Genomic DNA, 20952 nt, shown 5'->3' with positions numbered 1-20952 from the left:
GGGAAGAAAAGCGAATATATAGTTTTACAAGGTCACAAAGCTATAAAGGGCTGTTGCTAACTTCGTCCCTGTTTATTTGTCCTCATAAACAGTTAAGCGTTAATCTCTTTTGCCTGTTTTAGGCAAGATCTCCTTCAGTTTTCTTTAAATGTTCTTAAATCTGCTTCTTGTTTTTTAGGTATTGTCCAGGTCAAACGTTGGATCACTTTATCTGTCTACATGTGATTCCGAACACCCCAGTCGACCTTTGTTTAAAAAAAAAAAATCGTGTAGACGCCATAATTAATTTGCCACAAGTGAAACATTCAATGATGTTGACTTTGGTGATGTTAATTCATGAAACTTTCAAAATACAGTGGTGTCCAGCTGCTCACTTTTAATGACTGGCAGTGAGTGCATTATGAGGTCATGTTTTGATCCATACCTCTCAAATTAAAAAGATTGGATGTCTAGTCTTCCTCTCAGTAATGTACTTTTTAAATGAGTACAATTAATGATTTTCCTAATGCATACATTTTCACAATCAAAGTACTGTGATAGAAGAAGCCGGAGCTTTAAAACCTACGGCAATACTTTTATCAACAAAGCCAAATCTGCTTTTAAAAATACTTTTCTATTGAATTATTCTTTAATCAATTCTATTAGCATCTCATGGGGCATACCTTTCTTTGAAGGGTTTTAATAATGACTGCACTGGCAAACATTAAGCTATTGACTTATGTCCTTTGGAATGGGCTTTTAATGGGAAATATCTGCTCCGAGTGCGTATTGGGCCTAAATCATCATCGCGGTTTGAAGTAAAGCTCTTTGTTCAATAGTTATTGTATGAGTTTCTGAGGGCCTCCCCAGCCATAAATTAGTGATGACGTGTTTGCAGAAATGGATTTTAGATGGACGTTGCAGTAACTGATCTCACAGCTTTTTGGAGGGGTGGGGAGACGGACATGGCTAGGAGACGCTTGCACTCTTTCAGCACTTTTGTAGCTCTCTGGCAGCCTAATGGATCACAAAGCCCTTGAATATGGCACTGTGCGAACCTCCCCAGGAGGCCTTTTGATGGAAAACATCCTTGCGAGGCTACAGTTGGCGCCTGGGCATCAGGAGCCTTTCAGACACCGCAGATTTACAGCCGCCTTTTAACAAAACCTTTTAATGGAGTGTGTTAGTGAAGGTGTTGGGTCTGATGTTTGGGCATTAACTGGTTAGGAGAAGATTTATGAGGTTTTGATTTGAAAGGACTTTTACATTGTTTAATGTAAATACTGAAAACTGTTGACCATCTAAAATATGTTACCAGGATGCAATGAAATCGAAAACTTTTTGAAACGAAATTAGCGCATCTTTTCTGATAGTTCCCAAGACTCTGTCTCACAGTCCCACTGCTGGCTCTTTCTTTCAACAACTCTAACATGCTTTAAACACATCAGGCACCTTGTCATCTCTCCCATCTGCGCACTTTGTTATTTTCTGCCCTCTGTTGCTGTTGTTGGCTCCAGTGTCAGTTCCCAACTCGCTACATCTGTTGTCATTCTCTCACCCCTAGCAAAGTGTGACCTCACACTCCTGTTTGTGTGGAACGTTGTGCTTTTTAAAGAGGCCTCGTGCTCCCATTGGCTGTCGCTGTCAGGTAACGCCCCACGGCGCCGGCTTGTTGGAAGCCGCTCGTTCCTGGAGAGCCTCTCCGTAGAGGCCCGTAAATGTCAGACAGTCAAGGTCGAATGTGTTTGAAAATTGAGATGGTTCTGGTCTACCAACGGCAGTCGAATTGAGAATTTATGACCATTGTTTCATGCTTATTTTTAATAGATGACTCATTTTGATCGTTTCCATTGTACTCTCTTCAGCTCCCTCAACGTTATCTTGTTCCAAACAGGCTAATGGGCACATTCTAATGAAACGCATCTGTTCAATTGGCTTCCTCATTGTGTGATCAATGCTAAAGCTGTTAATTAATGATTAGTGATGGGAAAGCCTGGACGTCTTGCAGACTCTGCTGCTGATTTCGACTTGATCGATATCTGTGGCATTGACGAACGGATTGAGTGTCTTGTCGATCTGGCCGTTCACACTGTGAACAACAGTTGTATGTGCCACTTCCAGCTGAATTTCTTTTCTACTCAAGGCCGCACGCACACGAATTGGAGGTCAGTGTCAGTCAGCTTCAAAGGAGAAAAGAGTGCGATGTAGTCTTTTCTCATCTGGAGTCCTTCACTGGAGTTCACCTTCAGCCTGTTTAGTATGCCATATAGGTGAATGCGGAGCTGGTTGGCTCCTATTTCCTCACCAACCTGTACAGTCTGCATCACGAAACCAGCAATAGCTGTAAAACAGATGAATGGACGAGGCGTTTAAAGTTTAATTTAATCACTCGAAGAACCGTTTCTTTGAATTTATTGACATTTTTTCCTACTTAACATTCAAATTAAACCTGTGTAAAATTAAAGCTCACACAGACCTGATAATTCAGGGTTTCAGATGGAAAAAAAAGTACAAAGTTGTCATTAGTTACTAAAATAAACATTTAAGAGCCTAATTAATTTTTTAGATGACAAATTAGAGAATTGATTGATAAAGGTGGTTGTTTTAGTTTATTGTGCATCGCCTAGCCTTATGTTTATATAAACATCTATGAAATATAATATGTATAAATTTACATGATGTATTAATATACACCAATATTATTTTAAAAAAATATATTAATTTATTTATATAATTATAACATTTTTTTCTTCAAATGCCATTAAAATTACAAAGCTGTCATTAGGTACTAAGATTAAATTAAACAAACTATTTTTCATTAAAGAATCATTAGGTCATTATTAACTTAACCCTTCAGTTTATAGTATTTGTGTTATGTATTATAAATATATATATATATATATATATATATATATATATATATATATATATTTATATATATATAATATATATATATATATATATATATATATATATATATATATATATATATATATATATATATATATATATATTTGAATTATTATTATTATTTGTTTTATTCAATTATCAACTATAATTGAATGCTACTTTGAATATTTTGAGAATTTTTATTTGTATTTTTATTGGGCTTTTTTAAATGTAATTAATTTAATTGAGTGAATTTAACATCAAGGGACAAAGTTTTCCAGAACAAAAACTTTCAGTTACATTTGGTGATGAGATTTCAAATTATTGTTGCACATTTTATTTTTGTTGCGTTTTAGTCTGGAGCCCTGTGATTGTTTTCAATCTAAGCTAGCTGCATTATTATTAAACTTGACTAATACGTTACTCTGTTCTTCCAGCTGTCCATTTGTTTGACAGTGGAGAAATGCATGCGTGAGCTGCCCTCATGAATCCTAAAAACGTCTTGGCTCCCACGCCTGTGAGTGGCCGCTAGCCCCTATTGGACACTCCGGCATTCCACCCTCATCTGCGTCCCTCCTCCCCACCTCCTCTCACCTGCCATTGTCCTCTCTGTCATCGAAGGGATAATTAAACCAATCTCCAGATAGGGTCCCAAGGTTCTGCAGGACCGACCGTGTGCCAAAGCACGATGCCTGCTGACCTGGGAGACTTATTCCTCCACCTCCGGCCTCGATGATTGATGGATGAATCCATCTTGAATGAAACTGCATATTTGCTCTTTTTGTGCGTTATCTAATAATGGATTGGCCATGCATATATGTGAGGGATTACTTATGCTTGGCTAAGTGAATTAACCCAAAACCACGGCCATCTGGCTTATGAAAATGAGCGAGGAGGGAGGGAGAAGTGCAGAAGTTAGAAACTATATTTACATGATCAATTTGCATTGCGCTTTCTTTTCGTTTGGCACCAATGTCCACAACAAAAAGTTACTGACTACCCACACATAATTGTGCATAATTTCCCTCTCTTTTATTTTTTAAAGAGGGACCCCTTGTTTGCTGAGTTCCCAGTGGAGGTCTTGGCCTCCTTTCAATAGCTAAATGAATTTGGTGCCTTATGCTCTCTCGCCTTTTTGACATAATTCGATTAGTGACCTCGTAAGGATGAATGTGACTGACCTCTTCAAACAGGTTCATGGGGCTTTAGTGGGACGGCCCGTGTCACATTAGACACCGCCCACCGCCCCCTCAGTCCCCCACTGTTGTCATGTCGCCACACATAGGAAAGGCATGATTAATGACCGGACATTGTCACAAAATAGACACACCGTCACCTTAACCTCTCCCTCTAAAAGCGGCCGGCTGGGTGGAGGGACACAAAGCATTGTATGACTATGGAGGAGCGTCACAGGAAACCGAGGTTTAGGGATGGCGCTTGCAGAAAGGGAATATTATAAAATGGGTTTATTAGAGATGTTTCTTTAAAGGAGCAAGGAAGGGCAGATACACGGGGCGAGAGCTTTGTCTTTTTGGGTTGGGATTTTTTTTTTAAATGATTTATTGTTGGACTGACACTAGATTTGTAACCCCGCTTATCTTCTCCTTAGGCAGTTCAGGCAAACATTTATAGAACCTTACTCAAGTTTTGGATCACCTCATTGATCAAACCTGTGCCTTCAAATCCCGCTCTACACAAATCATGGCCGTTTCCATTTTCAACTGACTTTCAGAGCTTCATCTTGTGAGCAGATATTTAATGTTTCATTACAACATTGCCACCATTAATACATAGACAGTTTTTTCCCCCTGCTAATAATAGTATGGCTTATTAAATGAAAATGAACAACGGGCCTGCCAGGAAACCTGGTAGAATTTACCAAAACTGAGGAGAAGAGAACCTTTTCTTAGTTTGTGTTTATGTTAAACTTCTGAATACTAGTACAGGGAAATAATTAGCAACTAAAATAATAATAATAATGATATTTTTGGGGAAATATTACAATTTCATCATATTCCCCACCCAGGCAGGATTTGTATTGTTGTCATGCTCTCAATTGCTGAGAAAAGAGATGGAAGATGGAGAAAACAAAATGCTAATGTGAACATAACAGAAAATTTTGAGCGGGCCTTAGTGTGCAGATCTTGCTGTTATGATTTTAGGGTGTTGTGGGTCCTTGCCAGGGCATTGCTATGTGGTTTCTAAGGCATTTTTATGTGGTGGCTAATGTTAGTGCTAGTGTTCTGGGTGTTGTTTCTGATATTTTGGTTCTTATCTCCTTCAGTGTAAGTCTAAGGTATTTTTTAAAATCTGATTTATCATCCTTTTAACTGATTTTATATATGTATGTGTTCATTTATTATTTTTTCCATAGTCATGGCCCTCTTAAAGGTCTTGGGCATATATAGTCCTTATATAATGTGTACCCAGTATATACACATATATGTATATTATATATAATTGCATGAATGATAAGAATAAATGACATTATAATGAATGAAGCTCCCAGTGTCCCTAGAGAGAAATATGCTTCAGGAAAAGATTTTCTCTTGAGCGGGATGAGAGAGAAGAGTTGTAGACTGAACGCTGTGCCACTTCCTGTCGTTCTATAATCCTGTTCTTATCAGCACAGCTGTCAGCCCCTAAATGAAGTCGAGCTCCTGAACTCATTTACATCTGTGACACTCAAAACCTTCACTAGTTCCTCTCACTACACGTCACACGCTGTCGAGATTTTCATGTCTCAAATGAATACACCAGTGTTTTCAACAGAATTCTTTTTAACTTTAAAAAATAAAAAGTCATTGTATACTTTACATGGAAAAAATGTAAATGGAGAATTCCCAGAATTCCCTGCATTGTTTCACATTCACATTTTTTTACATCAATATGTTGGTATATTAACATTATAATCAGTTAATGAAATAGTTATATTTTTTTTTTACTGTGAATTTAAGTTAAGTCTCTAAAACCTAATATGTTGCTAAGTTCTGACAACCACAGCTCTCCTCATCATTAGCATTTTGACCTCATTTTTAATGCATCCAGAATCTCCGCAGAAGATACCATGGATGGAAATGGCCTTGTGGTCATTAATATGTCTCTTTAGAGATTACCGGTCCTTTTTGTATTAAATCACTAATCATTTTGCTTTTATCATGATTGGTATCTTTGTGGCTCAATGGCCAGTGTGTGTTTCAATCTACTCCTACTGCTGTCTGTTCTTGGTCTTCACTTGGGGGCCAGATAAAGTATTTGACTGTCGACATTAAAGAGTCAAATTGCACTCCACCGGCTTTGTTCATGGCCAAATGATCCCAAAAGAGATTTGTAATGGAGTTCTTTTTTGCCAACGAGCAGCGCCTCGTTTCCTGTCATCTCCTCGCGTTCATTTAACAGTGGCCTTCTGAGCAAGTGTATGTGTGTGTGTTAAACAGTGTGTGGGCAGTCCATGAGACTGGTGCGGTAAACTGTCATCTGTCACATTAAGCCATGTTTTTGTGTCCATTTAGGGAATGTCCTGACTCGGAGGCTTGTCATCTGGGATAGGCAGTCATTGGAAGGTCTTAAGCAGCTGTGAAATGTGGATTAGATCAGCTTATTTCCTTAGACTCTTCCAGTGGATCACTGGATTGCAGTAGCTTTGCTAGATTTTTTTTTTCATTTGAGAAATGTAAAATGAAATTTCTGCAGTGTTACTTTGCAAACACGCAGATTAACCTTGTTCTCATAATATTCAAGAATTGCTTGGTGGACAATGATTGGTTTGTTGTTCGGTGTGATACAATAGCCCTTAAATGTTCCTGCAGCTTAGAGTAACATTCCTGCTCAACTGATAGACGAACATACAGACTGTTTTAATGCTCATGGGAAAAAGTAAAGTTTCACGAACACAATCAGACGTATAAAGTGTGCTTTATAATTGATAGTTCAATGGGTTCAGTTTTTTTTTTTTTTTAGTAGATTTGCAATTTAAATAAATGTTGTTCTCGTTTTGAACTTTCTTTTTTAACAAAAACGTATCCATAAAAAAAGCCGCACATCTGTTTTCAAATGTTATAGTAATAAGAAATGTGACTTGAGTGCCAAATCAGCATATTAGAACTGATTTCTAAAGGACACTGAAGACTAGACTAATGCCTGCTGAAAATTCAGCTTTACCATCACAAGAACAAGTTACATTTTAAAAACAAAACAGAGAAGTTATTTTAAATTGTAATGACCATTCACAGTATAACTGTTTTTAATTTAGTTTTTATCAAATAAATGCTTTTGGGTTGCACTTTATTTTACAGTATGTGTACTAACATGTACTTATAGTGTACTTACAGTGATTTTATCTAAGAAAGTTCTGGTAATAAAAGGTAACTACATGGAGTAGGGTTAGGTTTAGGGGTAGGTTCAGGGTTAGTGCCTATTACATAGTTATTGTAATTACTATAATAAGTACATAGTAGGTACATGAGGAACAGGACTGTAAAATAAAGTGCTACCTGCTTTTGAATGGTTTTGGAAAATGCTTTTGAATGGAAACCTTGGAAAATCAGCAGCTTGTTGTTCTCTTTTGTGGGCCGAGTGAGGCTGACATTGGATCTGTCAGCTGATCCAGTAATAAATGCCCAGAACAATAGTTCAAATTTACATCTAAATCAAGCAGAAGTGGCAAATTTATATTACATTGTATTGTTAGCAAGTACAGTGAACCAAACAAAATCTCCTCAAAAGTTAAATATTTTGATAAGTTATTCACAGTTATTAAATTTTCTTATCTGTCAAATCTTTTTCATGCACGAAAAAAAGGATTAAAAAGAAAAATTACAATTTAATTTGACAAATTTTATTCATGTTTTTTTTTAATAAAAAGCTTTGAATTATCAGTTCAGAAATAACATGCATTGTTTTATTTAAATTATTATGTACAATCAGTAACACTATTGCACCATTTAAAACAGTCAGCAATTCAGCACACAACCCATCTCACCTCACTTTGTGCACCGGCAGTGATACGGAGACCTTGAGGCGTTGTTGTGACACTGCTGATGTTCAGATGAATGGTGACAACCAGTATTTAGAGCCTGCTGACACCACTGATTGTCCAGGACACAGTGGAGGCAGCCAGACACCTTCCAGATCGTCCCAAAGAGAGATGTAGAGGCTGCAGGGAGAGACAGGACCATGTTGTAGTTAAGTGTAAGTGTATTGATGCCAACTAAAGTGTTGCGGCCTGTAATTGGTCTCACAGTTGGCACTTTACCTTCAGCTTTACAATTCTGATTTTTGCATCTAAAAGCACCAATGCTTCTCCTGCCCTGTGATGGTGGAGGATTGTCTTAATGGACTGAGTCATTCTACTCAAGAAGTTCTTGAGTCAGAACTCAGGTGTGAGTCAGGTGTGCCATGCCTCTTTATTTATTTATTTATTTATTTTTTTAATTAGACACAAGGAAGCCCACACAGAATTTATGCACCCGAAAATTCTCCAAATTTCAAATGGAAATCATTTAAAAAAAGATGCATTAAATAACTGTGTAACACTATAAGGTAAATTAATTGACGTTTTAGTTAATTCATTAGGTCTCATGAGCTAACGATAAACATACAATTTTATAGGTTTTATTAATCTGTTAATGCTAATTCATTTATATACTGTTTTTCATTTTTTTTGTTTGTTTATAATGCTATAATTTCATAAAATCAAACAATACAAATTGGGGGAGTTTTTAGGGTTTTAATATTGGGGGGCTCAAATAGTTGTATGTTGGCCAAATGTTGTCCTATCTTAACAAACCATACATCAATGGAAAGTTTAACACGTAAGGTTTTGTGGTCCAGGCTCACATATTGTTTGTATACTAAAATAAGCAGAAACATAGGCCTAAACAGTAGATTCTACATACCGGTACTCATCAAGTCAACCCCTGAGTAATTGAATTTTAAATCATTTTAAACATTCAGATCAGATTCATTAATATTAATTTAGAATATAGGCAAACCTAGATTACAATAATTGTCTAGATTAGTATAATGTTTGATGTGCCCCATATTAATCCATTCCTCTTTTTTTCGTTTTCAAATGATAATAATAACAGCACATTAATCAGTCACTTTGCCACTTCTAAACATTACAGAAATGACATAAAGCAAATCCTTTTTTTCTGAGGCTAATAAATGTAAGTCTATGATGCAATCAGCTGCTGGGTCATTATTATTTATTTGAACAAAATAACTCCACGATGTTTCTCTGTCTCTCTCATTGATAAGACATTTAAATGAGTGGATTGTATTATTCCCGCATCAAATTAAACTGCATTTATGACAAAGAACTGAACAGATGCAGATATCATTACATTATTTATCTATCAATAAACGCACACACTTTGTCCTCTTAATGCTCCGCTGAACGGATTGAAAAACACGCTCGTGCTAAATAACGCAGGCTAAAATATGGGGAGGAGGAGCCCAGACTTGCATCAATTTTAAACGTTTTAAAGGGGAATTATGCGATTCAGCTTATCAGAATTTTTAGGGGGGCTCAGAAAAAGGCTGAAGGCTAAAGGCCCCCTAAAAAGGGCCTAGCGACACCCCTGGTACAAATGACAGTAACCTAAATTAATAAATGCTGTAAGAGAATTTATCATTTTAAGTTAATATCTAATGCATTAGCAAACCTTTTCAACAATTAAATAGTTTTATACACTTTGGTTTTGTTATACAGTTTTAACAGTGTGCAAGGTGACTGGAGTTCAATTCCTGGAATTCAATTTCTTTTATTCTTTAAGAAACCAAGTGAAACTGCAACTTAACTTGACAGACACAACTGTTGCTGGTATGAACACCAGACAACTGCCAAGACTCAAGTTTTCCAAAAAGGTGTATGTTTTAAACATCACCATAAGTTAGGTGTAAATTTATGTTTGAGGCTGGAAGTTGTATAATAGGTTTTTATCGTAAAGTTATTTACTAGGTTATTAAACCAATCCTGTGAAATATGTACGCCCAACTAACAGTAGAAGTTCAAATTCTTCAGCTTTAAGAAGGTAACTTCTCTCGCTCTTTTGATGCTGAATAATGACTGTTACTTTTCTGATATTATCAGGACTTGAGTATCCAGACCAAGTGGCTTTATTTGACCTTTAACAGGTCTTCTATCCGCCTGCTTTCTTCAAATCTGAAGAGAACTCATATTGATTGGTCTTTTTCAGATAATCTCCCACTGGCAGTGGCCAGGCTCTCTGAAGGTGTTTCACTTTCATCAGGCAGTAGATTTTAAGTGAATGCTCTGTTGCGATTTCGGTGGAGCAAAAATACTTTCCTATTTCCATGCCAATAACACATTGACATTTAAACAGCCATATTGGTGTCGAAATAATCTGATTACATTTCCCTCTTTCGGTAATATCAGTAGGCTACATCAAATCAGCATACATAACACCAGCGCACCAGTTGGCATTACAGCATGTCTTCACCATCTGTCAGTTTTGTGTATCTGGCGGGTCGCCTTACCGGCATGCAGATATGCGATTGACATTTAAACCTTGGCCCTAACACAAATGGGAATGCTAACCAGATCGAAGTTTGGCCACTGTCATGGAGAGCTAAAGGACGATTGTACTACACAGGACCTTTCTTGGGGGAATGCAATGATTATTCCCAGCAAGAGCAGATGTTCTGGACAAATACATCGTGGGTCGATGCACCGGCGGAGAACGGGCCGCATGAAAGGGCACAGGAAGAAATATCACCTTTTAAAAGATCAATTAAGCTAGTTAATGGATGACAGGAATTAATGTCTCTCATTTAGTAAAGTCAATTAAATGGACGTTCCCAAAACATATGATGCTCTACATCAAATTATCATCGCTTGTTATTGCATTAACAGATGCTGGCTAGATGTAGGAATCCACTTCACTGCAGTTGTAAGTCATTTTCCCTGTTTAATAATTCAATCCGCTCCACGGGCAAAGTGTCACTTGCTGTTGCCACCTTAATAGACAAGGCTTTGTTAACTTGTATTAATGTCGGATGATTTTAAGAGGAGATAGATGTAAGCACGCTGTGTGCTGTCGAGCAAAAAATTGGATTCATTTAGATGATGGGTGATTGTAGTTGTTGGAGCCTCAGAGTTTCAGGTCGATGGTCATAATGAGGAGAAATACGAAGTCTTGTGTTTGAGAACTTTTAGAATTAGAGAGGAAAATGGATAGAGAGAGATTGAGCCCTAACACAGCCCTAAAATAAAAGTAATTTAGCATTTTAGTGTCAGTCTTTGTCAATTTTATTTTTTTCTAATTATGGTTTCCTTTATTTTTTGGACACTGTCATCCAGTTGGTTCTTCATCCAGTTGCTTTGACTCCTTTTTTTTTCTTTTCACCACATGACAAGGGTGACAGCGGAGCACATGTGGCTGTGGCTTCATGACCAGACCGCAGCTGTCTCTTCAAGACATGCATAAGGCATGATGAGATTTCAGCATCTCCAGTGCAAGCTTGCAGGAAAAAGAATGTATCTATTTTTTAAAACTTGTCTGTCCTTCTTTGGTTTGCAGTATGTATGGCAGAAGAGAGGAGAAGTGTATGGATGGATGTAAACACTGAAAGGTCACAGTGATCTGTGATGTTTAATATAGGGGCTCTTCAAACCTTCAGCACATACAATTGGAAGTACAAGCAAATGCACACACACAGTTCTGCACGTTCTGAAAGCATACTTTATTCTGTATCATCTGTCTTGATAGGATTCATACACACACTGGTGCCCTAGGCCTGACATTTTGACCTCAGTTTCTCTTTTGCTTCTAAAAGGCACACAGTGAGGCATCAGAGCTTTGATGTGCAAGAAGTGTTGGACTGAAAACAATGTGCGGAAGAAGAACAGAAAGCAAATGGGTCATTAGGAGCATTTTCTGCTATTTTATTTTGGAAAATTTTGCGCTGAGCTGTGGGAAAAGGTTTTGCAGTGAACGCGAGGCCAGGCAGAATGGGAGTAAACACATCACACGCTTGGGAATAGATATGCTAGGAGTTGATGACTACATCTTCACTGCAAGGTGAAACAAAATGAGATCAGAATAAGATGGTGCTTTTAAAGTCAGCTCCCTTGTGGCTCTTTTGGTAAATTAAACTCTAAAAATAATTGAATGACATGTGGCTTCTGCATTTGCCAGTAATTGCTTTTTCTTGTGAAATGCAACTCTCATTACCTTATTTTAGTTGCTCTTATAAAATTTTATGATAAAAAAAAAAAACAGAGCAGCTGCATTATTTTTCATAGTATTCATTGTTTTAAAGAGCTAGGGTCTGTCATTGTTTGTGATAACAATGCCTGACATGATCTCTACTATTCCTTTGCTTAAAAAATTGAGGGCAAAAGTTGAAAAGATGAAAAATGTTTGCCACTTGTTAAAAAAGGGGGTCAAAGGTCTAAAAAAAATGAAAAATGTGTGCTTAAAAAGGGTCAGGTGTCTAAATATATGAAAAATGTCTCCTAATTGCTTAAAAAGGGGGTCAAACATCCAGATTGTCAACCAATTTTTCATCTTTTCAGGCTTGTGACCCTTGTTTCACCTGCTTTTATCTGACCCCTGATCAGTCATGGCTTTCTTTGACTAAGAAATTGGATGTTACTTGGTCATCTCGTTTGAGTATTTAGCCTGACATTTTTCAAACTCATCCTCATTAGGTTCATAGTTTAAGGTTTTTAATCCTTGTGTCTCAAGTGAAGTGCCCTATTCAGGGTAGAATTTCAAGTGTGCACTAGCCTCACGGACATCAGACCTGATCAGTAGTTTTCTCAGGGTGAATGAGGTCATCTGTAAGCCCCAACAATGTCTTGACAATGACGCCAGAGTTGAGGTCATTGTGTTAAAAGGGTCAACACAGGTCACCCCCAGTAGCAGCCACTCAACTTGCTCTCCCCCAATACTTGAGGTTAGTGTTCTGAATAGGTCATTCTAACTGAAGAAAACAAATTGCTGTGTGCACTCCCATCCAGCTGATTTGCTTTCACCATACAGCACAAGATATTAATATTTCAAGCCATTTTGCTCGTAGTTCAAGCTATAAAAAATTCTGATGGTGTTAGGAAATCTTGAGTTACTGCATGCAGAACATCCATAAAGGGAATGTGCATGCTTAAACACTCTCGCACACCTGTGCGCTTTGATAATTAAAACTGCTGTGATCCCATTTTGGCTTGATGCTGCTTTATTCCTAGAGTTCTGGTCGACATCTCGCCTCCAGAACGAATGATTTGTAAGTTTCAACAGCTGGTGTGAGTTGAGTTGATATTAAAAAGAGTATTACAAAGGGAATTTAAATTGGAGAAGGAGAAACATTATTTTGGACAATTTAAAGGATAGAGAAGAAATAATGAATAATTCTGAGTAATTGGATTAGACTGTAATAATGTATTTTGGTAATTAAAGTTTAAATGTATTTTTTGTATATACCGAACACAGTTTTCTTTCATATGTCTGCATTTTAGATTATTTTCAGATGTAAAATCAATAGTACAAAAGCATCTTTCATCAGAAAATTTTAAAACATAAAGGCTCAATCAAAAAAAACAAGAAGAAAAAGGCTTCAGATTTTTTAAGAAGTGAGTGAAACCTATTACTCAGCATTTAAAACTTGCTGATACCGTAAGTCAGGAAACCACATAAATAAATGACAAGGCAAGTTGTGGAACATCCACAGCATTCACATATGTGACCCTTGCTGAACCGTATGCTCACACAGTGTGTTTACTTTAATTTCTAGCTTATGTGGTATATTTAGTACACAGACTGTTGAAATATACTTAAGGTTTGGATCAGATTTTAGTTTTTAGAAGCACTCTCAACTGCAATTAAATCTCAGGGCGTGTGCATTTATGTGTTTGCATCTGTGCGTATTCGCAGACTTGTGGACCACATAAGCATAAATATGTTATGTAGACATGCACCCATGTGCACTGTAAACCCAAATTAGTAAGCAGAACTCAAAAAATTTGATGTAACTCGTTGCCTCAAATTTTTTAAGTTAATGAACTTAAAAATTTAATTTAAAAAAAAATTAAATATCTATATTACATACTACATAAACCTTTTAATTTCAGTTAAATTAAAACATGTTATGAAATTAACTGAAATAGTTTTAGTTACAGTGACTTAAAATTTAGCTTTCACATACTCAAGACATTTAGTTAAAAACACTTAAAAAAAAAATTTCACAAAGAGCCACTTTTAAGTTGAATGAACTCATTATTTATTAGTATCTTTGTCTTTGTGTTTTAAGTACAAGTTACTCAAACCTTTTAAAACACAAGACTCAAAATCATATGAATCAAAACTAATTTTTTTGATGTAACTCGTTGCCTCAAATATTTTAAGTTCAACAAACTTAAACAGTTTAAAATTACAGTGTGCTGAGTTCTTGTCCTTTCCTATTTAACACTTCATTTAAAAGACAGAAAAAAGGTGCACTATGATAAAACCTGAAAAACTGATTAAGACCACATCTCTGACAATACAAATTCACAAACCTGCATGAACTTTTACAAAAACATGAACCATTTAAAACTAAATTACATGCATTGTTACCAAGTACTACCCAGCTGTACTTAACAATTGTAAAGAACAAGAGCTGTTTTAAAATCACAAATAACATTTAGAAATGAAAACTGCACATTAATAAATGCACACTGTGCACATTGGGGGAAAAAAGTGCAAAAACCTTTCAACCATTATTTTCACAAATTGTTTTTACATTGAACTACTGAGGAACTGCCAGGCCTTAGTAATTTTTCCAATACATTTCTACATACACATCAAGTCATTTTTGAGACTCTGTAACTTGGGTGACAGTTTACCCTCATCAAGACCAAGCAAAATCTTTTGAATGAATTCAAAAGTGTTGGTCAGTCCCCTGGGATAGTTGAGGTGTAGTGCATAGATTAGTCCAAACATTACCAGGAAGGCATCAGCAAATCTAAAGAGGCTGCCCACAATCTCACTTTCGATGACAACAGAGATTTTCACAGGCTGGAAGTGAACTGGACTTGTGTCATTATCTTTGATGACTGTGAGGAGGGCCACTGCAACATCTAAAAGCTCTGGCTCATCAGATGTGTCCTGTAAAATAAAATGGATATTAAAGCAAAAACAGAATATCTGTCAAGCCAGCCAAGCTAACAGTAAACAAACGTTGCAAGAGATTGATACTATGCAACAAAAAAAAAAGCGTAAAAAATAATCTAGAACTAAAACTATTTTACAGTGGGGTCAAAGAAAACAAATCGCACAAACTATTTGGTTGGAAAGACTGAACAAGAGTAAGCATGTATGTATTTATAAGAACTGTTTAGTGTGGTAATGTGATATTTCTTTTTTTAAATACTCACCATGCAGGTCCTTAAAAACCCAGAGACGTCCTCACGTAGATACACAGGAAGCGCATGAAGAACAGTGACACGTTTGGTGTGTATGTCATGAAACTCCTATAATGATAAAAACAGAACTGTACATAACTAAACTGTAAATTCTAAACAATACAATCAGATATGCAAATACAAAAAAAAAAAAAAAAGGACAAGTTGTAGTGTTCAAAGCTGATTTGAATCATCAACATTTTCTAATGTTTTCAAACTTTAATATTTTAATTAAGTTTTAGCCTACAAAATGTACAACAATATTTTTACCTGGTCATCATGGATTCTTAGGATTTCAGTTAAAGTATCTGATGTCTTCCCGGTTCTGGATGCTTTCTGTCTGAACAGGGTCATCAGTCTAGGAAGATGTCGGTCAAGCTCAGAGTAGAATGTGTTGGGCAGGTTCTCGTTTGTAATCCGTTGGAACTCTGCATACACCTACATTTTAAAACAATGAAAGACAGAGAACACAGCCATGTTCATTATGTGAACCTGGTTAATCTACTACCCCCTCACAGAAAACAGCCCCTGAATGTGGTACATGTTATCAAGAAAGCAATAACAGGACAAACAGTGTTACCCCACATTACCTCAGATTCTATTGTGAGTGCAGGCCAGAGTTCCATGAGCTCTTTTACTGGTGGGCATGTCTTCACTATGGTCTGTCGCCGCAGAGCAAAGGTGGTTTGCATCATCTTTTTTATAAGTGGTAAGTTCTTCTCAGCTTCCTTCATTTCATCAACAATTTTCTGTCTCAACTGTTCAAGAGTTGAGGGATTTTCTCCTTGGGGAAAGTTGGGCAAAAAGTTTACTTCTGCTCGTTTGGGTCTTTTAATATTTGAATGTGAAGATTCATTGTCAGGATTCATTGCACTCCTTTTTCCAGCATTTACAGTGATCTCTGGACATCCAGCCCTTCTCATCTTGCTCCTATAGTTCCCCATCTTAAATTTGAGGCTATTTTTCCACCCATTCCAGCCAGTCTGAGATCCTGCTTCTTTCAAGCAAGGATGTTTTACCACAAGAGCCTCAGCTACCATTGCTATCTCCTTATCACTGGGATAAGCCTTGTAGCCATACATCACAGATGCTAGCTTTTCTAAAATGTCATGTTTTATGTCTCTAGTTAACTGAAGTTGCTTGTTGTTCTTCTCAAATTCGGCATTACCTTCCCGAAGTCTCAGTTTAACGTCAAAAGAAAATGTGGGAATTGGAAAAATATGTGAAGGCCATCTTCTCCCACGTTCTGAGGATGATACACTTGACATTGTTTCTGTTGATGCAACAGAGCTGGAATCTTGCTCAAATGACACATGCACAACAGCTTTCTGTGGCAACTCATCAATGTCAGAGAGGGAAGTAAGTTTTCCATCAAAGTCAGGGTCTTCATATTTTAAACTGAAGTCAAGGTCTATTTCCAGCTGTTCTTTTATAACAGCAATCAGTGCATCAACAGAGGCTGGTCGTGAACTAAGTTTTAATTTTCTAGCCCGGTCTGGCTCAACAACACGAAGGATCATGGCTTGTGGAGATAAAGCTGCCATTATGCTGATGGAAATCAAAAGATTGGCATGTATAAATACTTATTAAAATACACAGATTATATACTGCACCGTAATAAAAATAGTAATTGATTCATGAAAAATACTCACCACTGGCTTGTTTTATTTGTATGAATCTCTTGGGTGTCAACAGAAGCGAGCCTTCTACCTCGTATGCAGAGAGAGGGACTGAATCGTTTAAGTCAGACCTTAGGTGGATTGACAGACTTGTCTGTGAAGGTGAGAGCTCATAGGATCCAAGATGTTCTGAAAACCAGGACTCACAATCAGAACAAAGGAATGAAATGGTGCTATTGACAAGGTAAATGTGTTCTACTCTGCAAAACCTAGGTAGTCCACCACTCTCTCCGACAGACAAAAACATTCCACAGACATAGTCTGTGCCATTGATGGTAACCTTTGATGTCTGGTATATTGTGTCACTAGTTGTTAGTCTTCTGATGTGTAGCTGAGCTACTTCTGGTAGAGCTGAAACCAGAACAGAGTCAACACTGGACGCTTGTGTTTCAGGGTTGAAAAATGAAGGGGCAGCAAGATGGTATGCCATCATGTGTTGGTGTCTGACTGCCATTGTCTTCAAAATATTTTTGAAGTTTTGAGCGTCATGCACCACTCGTTTAAAAAAACGGTGTTTGGCCTCAAATCGCATTGTCCAAACATGCACCAGGGGCCCAAAGCACTTGATCATGGTGGGGTAATGCTCCACGTAGTGATGTTTAGGACGAAGGTTAAACTCTGGGAACGTTTGCAGAAGTACTTGCTTATGATCACTGATTTTGGACTGAAAATAGTCTAAGGTTTCATCAGTAAATGATGGGCATAATGCTAACTGCACTACCTCTTTCAGTTCCATCAAAACTGTCCATGCACCATCACCTTCTGGTACTACACTGCCTACAAGTAATGGAAGCAGTCGGAGCAGAGTAGCATTTTCATGTCCATTCCCTCCTATCGTTCCTCGAGACAAAAATGTTTTGGGAATTGGATGAGGTCTATCCACTTTATCAGTGTGCTGATATGGGAATGATGCAATCTTTTGGTTCAAATACTCTAAAGTGAAGTACTTCATCCGGATCATAGTCTTAATGCAGAGAGAAAGCTCCACAGGAACTATTCCTTCCAGAAGATCATGAAGTACATCTGGAGGAAAGCCTGTGATTGGATGAAAGTAATCCAGGAAGTCACGCAAGACACAACTAGCTTTAACACCAAAGTGGTTGGAGCAAGTGTCACTTTCCAGAAGGTTTTGTACATGAAGGTCATGGCTGTCTTTGGTTCTTTGAGAAAACTGCCTGGCTTCAGTTGCTTTAAACTGTTCTCTTGTGGCCAAGCAGAATCTGCAAACATAGCCTTCTTTAAATGACTCCACAAAGCCACTTAATCCATGGGCGGCTAGATTGTCAGCAGAAACACAAAAGATGGTACCTTTGACATTGCGACCAGCTCTTTCAATAAAGACACCATCCTGTTCAAGAATATGAACATCACGTAATAATGGAGCAAGTACAGCTGCATACCCATGCTTATGGATGTCTGTCACTTTTGCAAGCAATGCTAGCTGTATATTGTGTAAAGTTGATCTGTGTTTTGGTGGCATATTGGCAAATGCCCAGTAAACAGCACAAAGTTTGTGAATTTTACGTGATGTGCCAAGTGGGTTGGCAATTTCAAGATCATCAATATATAGCTGGAGGGGTAAAATGAGATCACCGGTTGAAAATAATTCATTTTCAAGGAAATAAGAGCCATTGCAACATGATGCATATTGACCAGAATTGGTATTTGGATCAGTAATTATTTTTAGAATGTCTGTGTTCTTAAACAACTCCTGAATCATTCGAAGGATAGGAACATACATTATGGAATGTCCAAGTTGCTCCAGCTGATACTCAATTGGCATTACACATGGATAGTTGTGCTCAAAAAAGATTTTTCTGCGCTTCGATGTGGATAACTCTGCACAATTAGAAGTACTAGTAAATATAACATTAGAGTCCATAACTCCACTTACAACCTCATCCAGTGCAGATTCTGCCAAATTGCAACCATTTCTCTGCAATATATCTTGAATTTCCTTCTTGATCAAAGGCTGCGATAAGAAGCAGACCTGATTTAAATGCTCCACTATTTCCTGGGTAGCTGTGTTTGAGACATGGAGGATTGCCTGCATCTTTAGAAATAAGGAAGATAAATTCATTCTGAGATCTTGTTTTAGTTTGTCAGTGTCACACACACCATCATCCCCCAATGGATCCTCATCTATACCTGAAGGTTCTTCATTCAAATCACCATCAACTGCAGGAATACTGGGTTGAGCAACTTCACTGACAATGTCATTTTTAAAGTCTGACGAAACACTTGCTTGGTGTGATCTACTTTTATGAGAATTGAATGTAGAGTACACATTAGTGGTAAAGCTGCAATCCTTATATGGGCAAGCCACTGTTTCATGATTTCTTAAATGCCTTCTAAGATGGCAGAAGACAACAGATTCAGAAAAATGCTGCTGAAATGGGCATAAAGGGCATTTAAACAACAGAGACTGCTGACAGTGTTCTGCACTACTGCCAAATTGGTGAGTGTGACATCTTGCCAAATGAGTTCTAAGACTATTAAAAGTCTTAAATGTACACATGCAATAATTGTAGTTGCATGGAAGGGGGCATACACTGGAAAAGTGGCTATGCTGCAGTCTGTAGTGCTTAAATATTTGCAGTCGTTCAGTAAAAGAAGCTGAACACAACTTACACTGCCAAATCATATTGAAGCCAACAACCTGAAAGAAAAACAAAATTAATGTTAGAAAGTGTATAGCTCCAAAAAAGAAAAAAGAAAAAAAACAGTTTAATTATCCGAGTACAATTCAACAAACAGGTTACATGACCATGACCAGAGAATACAGCTACCACTTGAGCTGCACGATTAATTGTTAAAAGATCTCGATTGAAACTGCAATATATATTCTGAAAGATCATAATTTACATGGCACAATTACGTTGTTACGCCAATAGGTGCCGACAAGTAACGTTAACCATTAAATATGAATTTTCACTGAATAATTTGTGAGAAATTTGAATTATTTATCCAGTAATGAAACATGTAAAAAGTTATGTTGATGTAACACCAAACATAAAGGGGACTACTATATAATAGACAGTTGCAGCTGTTAAATATTAAGCCGGAATGTGATAGTTGTGGGCCACAGTGTTTTATATGTCAAAAAAGATGTCATCAGTCAAAACTTGAACGCGTAACAGGTCTATATCATTTTACCATATTAGACTTAAAATATATGAAAGTGTTCAGAGGATTTCCAGGCACATTTCTGCAATGGCACGTGCTCTCCAACTCCCCAAATTGCGTATCAGTGGCACATCACCTCATTGGGAAAAGTATTTTTTCCAAGTTATATAGTGTTTTTGCACACCAGACAAAATTAGTAACTAATGTTTATTTTTAAATCGCGTGTCTAATGTCTTTAAATAAAACAAATGGAACGTTAGGCAAAGTCACATTGTCTCGTACGTTGTGCAAGCGGAAATATAGACTATGATCCGTTCGAAAATGATATAGAAGTTAACTAATGTGTAACATATGCTTCGCCCGTTCGCCGTTCATTTTTTTTTCAGGCCCATATCATCAGTTATTCCTTGCAGGACATCCATTACTTTTGGATGTAAATATACGTAACTGGTGAACGCTATTTAAAGTTTTTTCTAGACTAAACTGTTGCAACTGTTCACTAGATAAGCGCCTATTTAAAATGCATTTAACACTTACCGTGATAACTGCCGACAACTTGAAGCTGAGATCCTCCTCACTCACTGCAGTATTTTGTGGCGCCAAAGCAAACGTTATCCAAGCGTTGCGCGCTCCCACAACGTCGTAAAAGTCTCACACTGACCTTGGAGCACGTTAGCCGCGTAAGCCAATAAAATAACGACCCTTACGTCAACGGAAAAGTTTTTTAAACAAACATTTTTTTTACTGCATGTGATAAAGGCCCATTCTATATATAATACTGTATATATAATAGATATATAATATATAATATAATATTGTATTTTGTGCACACATTAAAACAGCTGTTCTGGTTAGTGTTAACGTTTGTGTATG

General features: G+C 37.2%; 2 protein-coding genes across 5 annotated transcripts in view; one reads left to right on the top strand and one right to left on the bottom strand.

Moving 5' to 3' along the window:
* The window catches only part of LOC128026060 (ADP-ribose glycohydrolase MACROD1), a 517908-nt gene that overhangs the window by 61987 nt on the left and 434969 nt on the right, over positions 1-20952 (top strand). The gene's annotated exons all lie outside the window — the stretch shown is intronic.
* LOC128026067 (uncharacterized) lies at positions 16009-20814 on the bottom strand. 2 transcript variants are annotated; one of them, XR_008186323.1, is made up of 4 exons: positions 20617-20814; positions 19585-19612; positions 16927-17082; positions 16009-16822 (listed from the first exon to the last, which is right to left on the bottom strand). XR_008186323.1 is itself a non-coding variant. In XM_052612798.1 (2 exons), exons 1-2 carry the CDS (start codon positions 17912-17914, stop codon positions 16818-16820), a joined length of 993 nt encoding a protein of 330 aa, XP_052468758.1. In that variant the 5' UTR covers positions 17915-18003; the 3' UTR covers positions 16009-16817. The 2 variants fall into 2 exon arrangements, 1 of the variants encoding a protein (XP_052468758.1); XM_052612798.1 differs by lacking the exons at positions 19585-19612; positions 20617-20814 and having other exon boundaries at positions 16927-18003.

Source organism: Carassius gibelio, chromosome A13 (assembly GCF_023724105.1).
Source record: "Carassius gibelio isolate Cgi1373 ecotype wild population from Czech Republic chromosome A13, carGib1.2-hapl.c, whole genome shotgun sequence".
Lineage (NCBI taxonomy): Eukaryota > Metazoa > Chordata > Actinopteri > Cypriniformes > Cyprinidae > Carassius > Carassius gibelio.
Note: the sequence above shows the minus strand (reverse complement) of the source record. Positions and strands in the feature narration are given on the sequence as shown.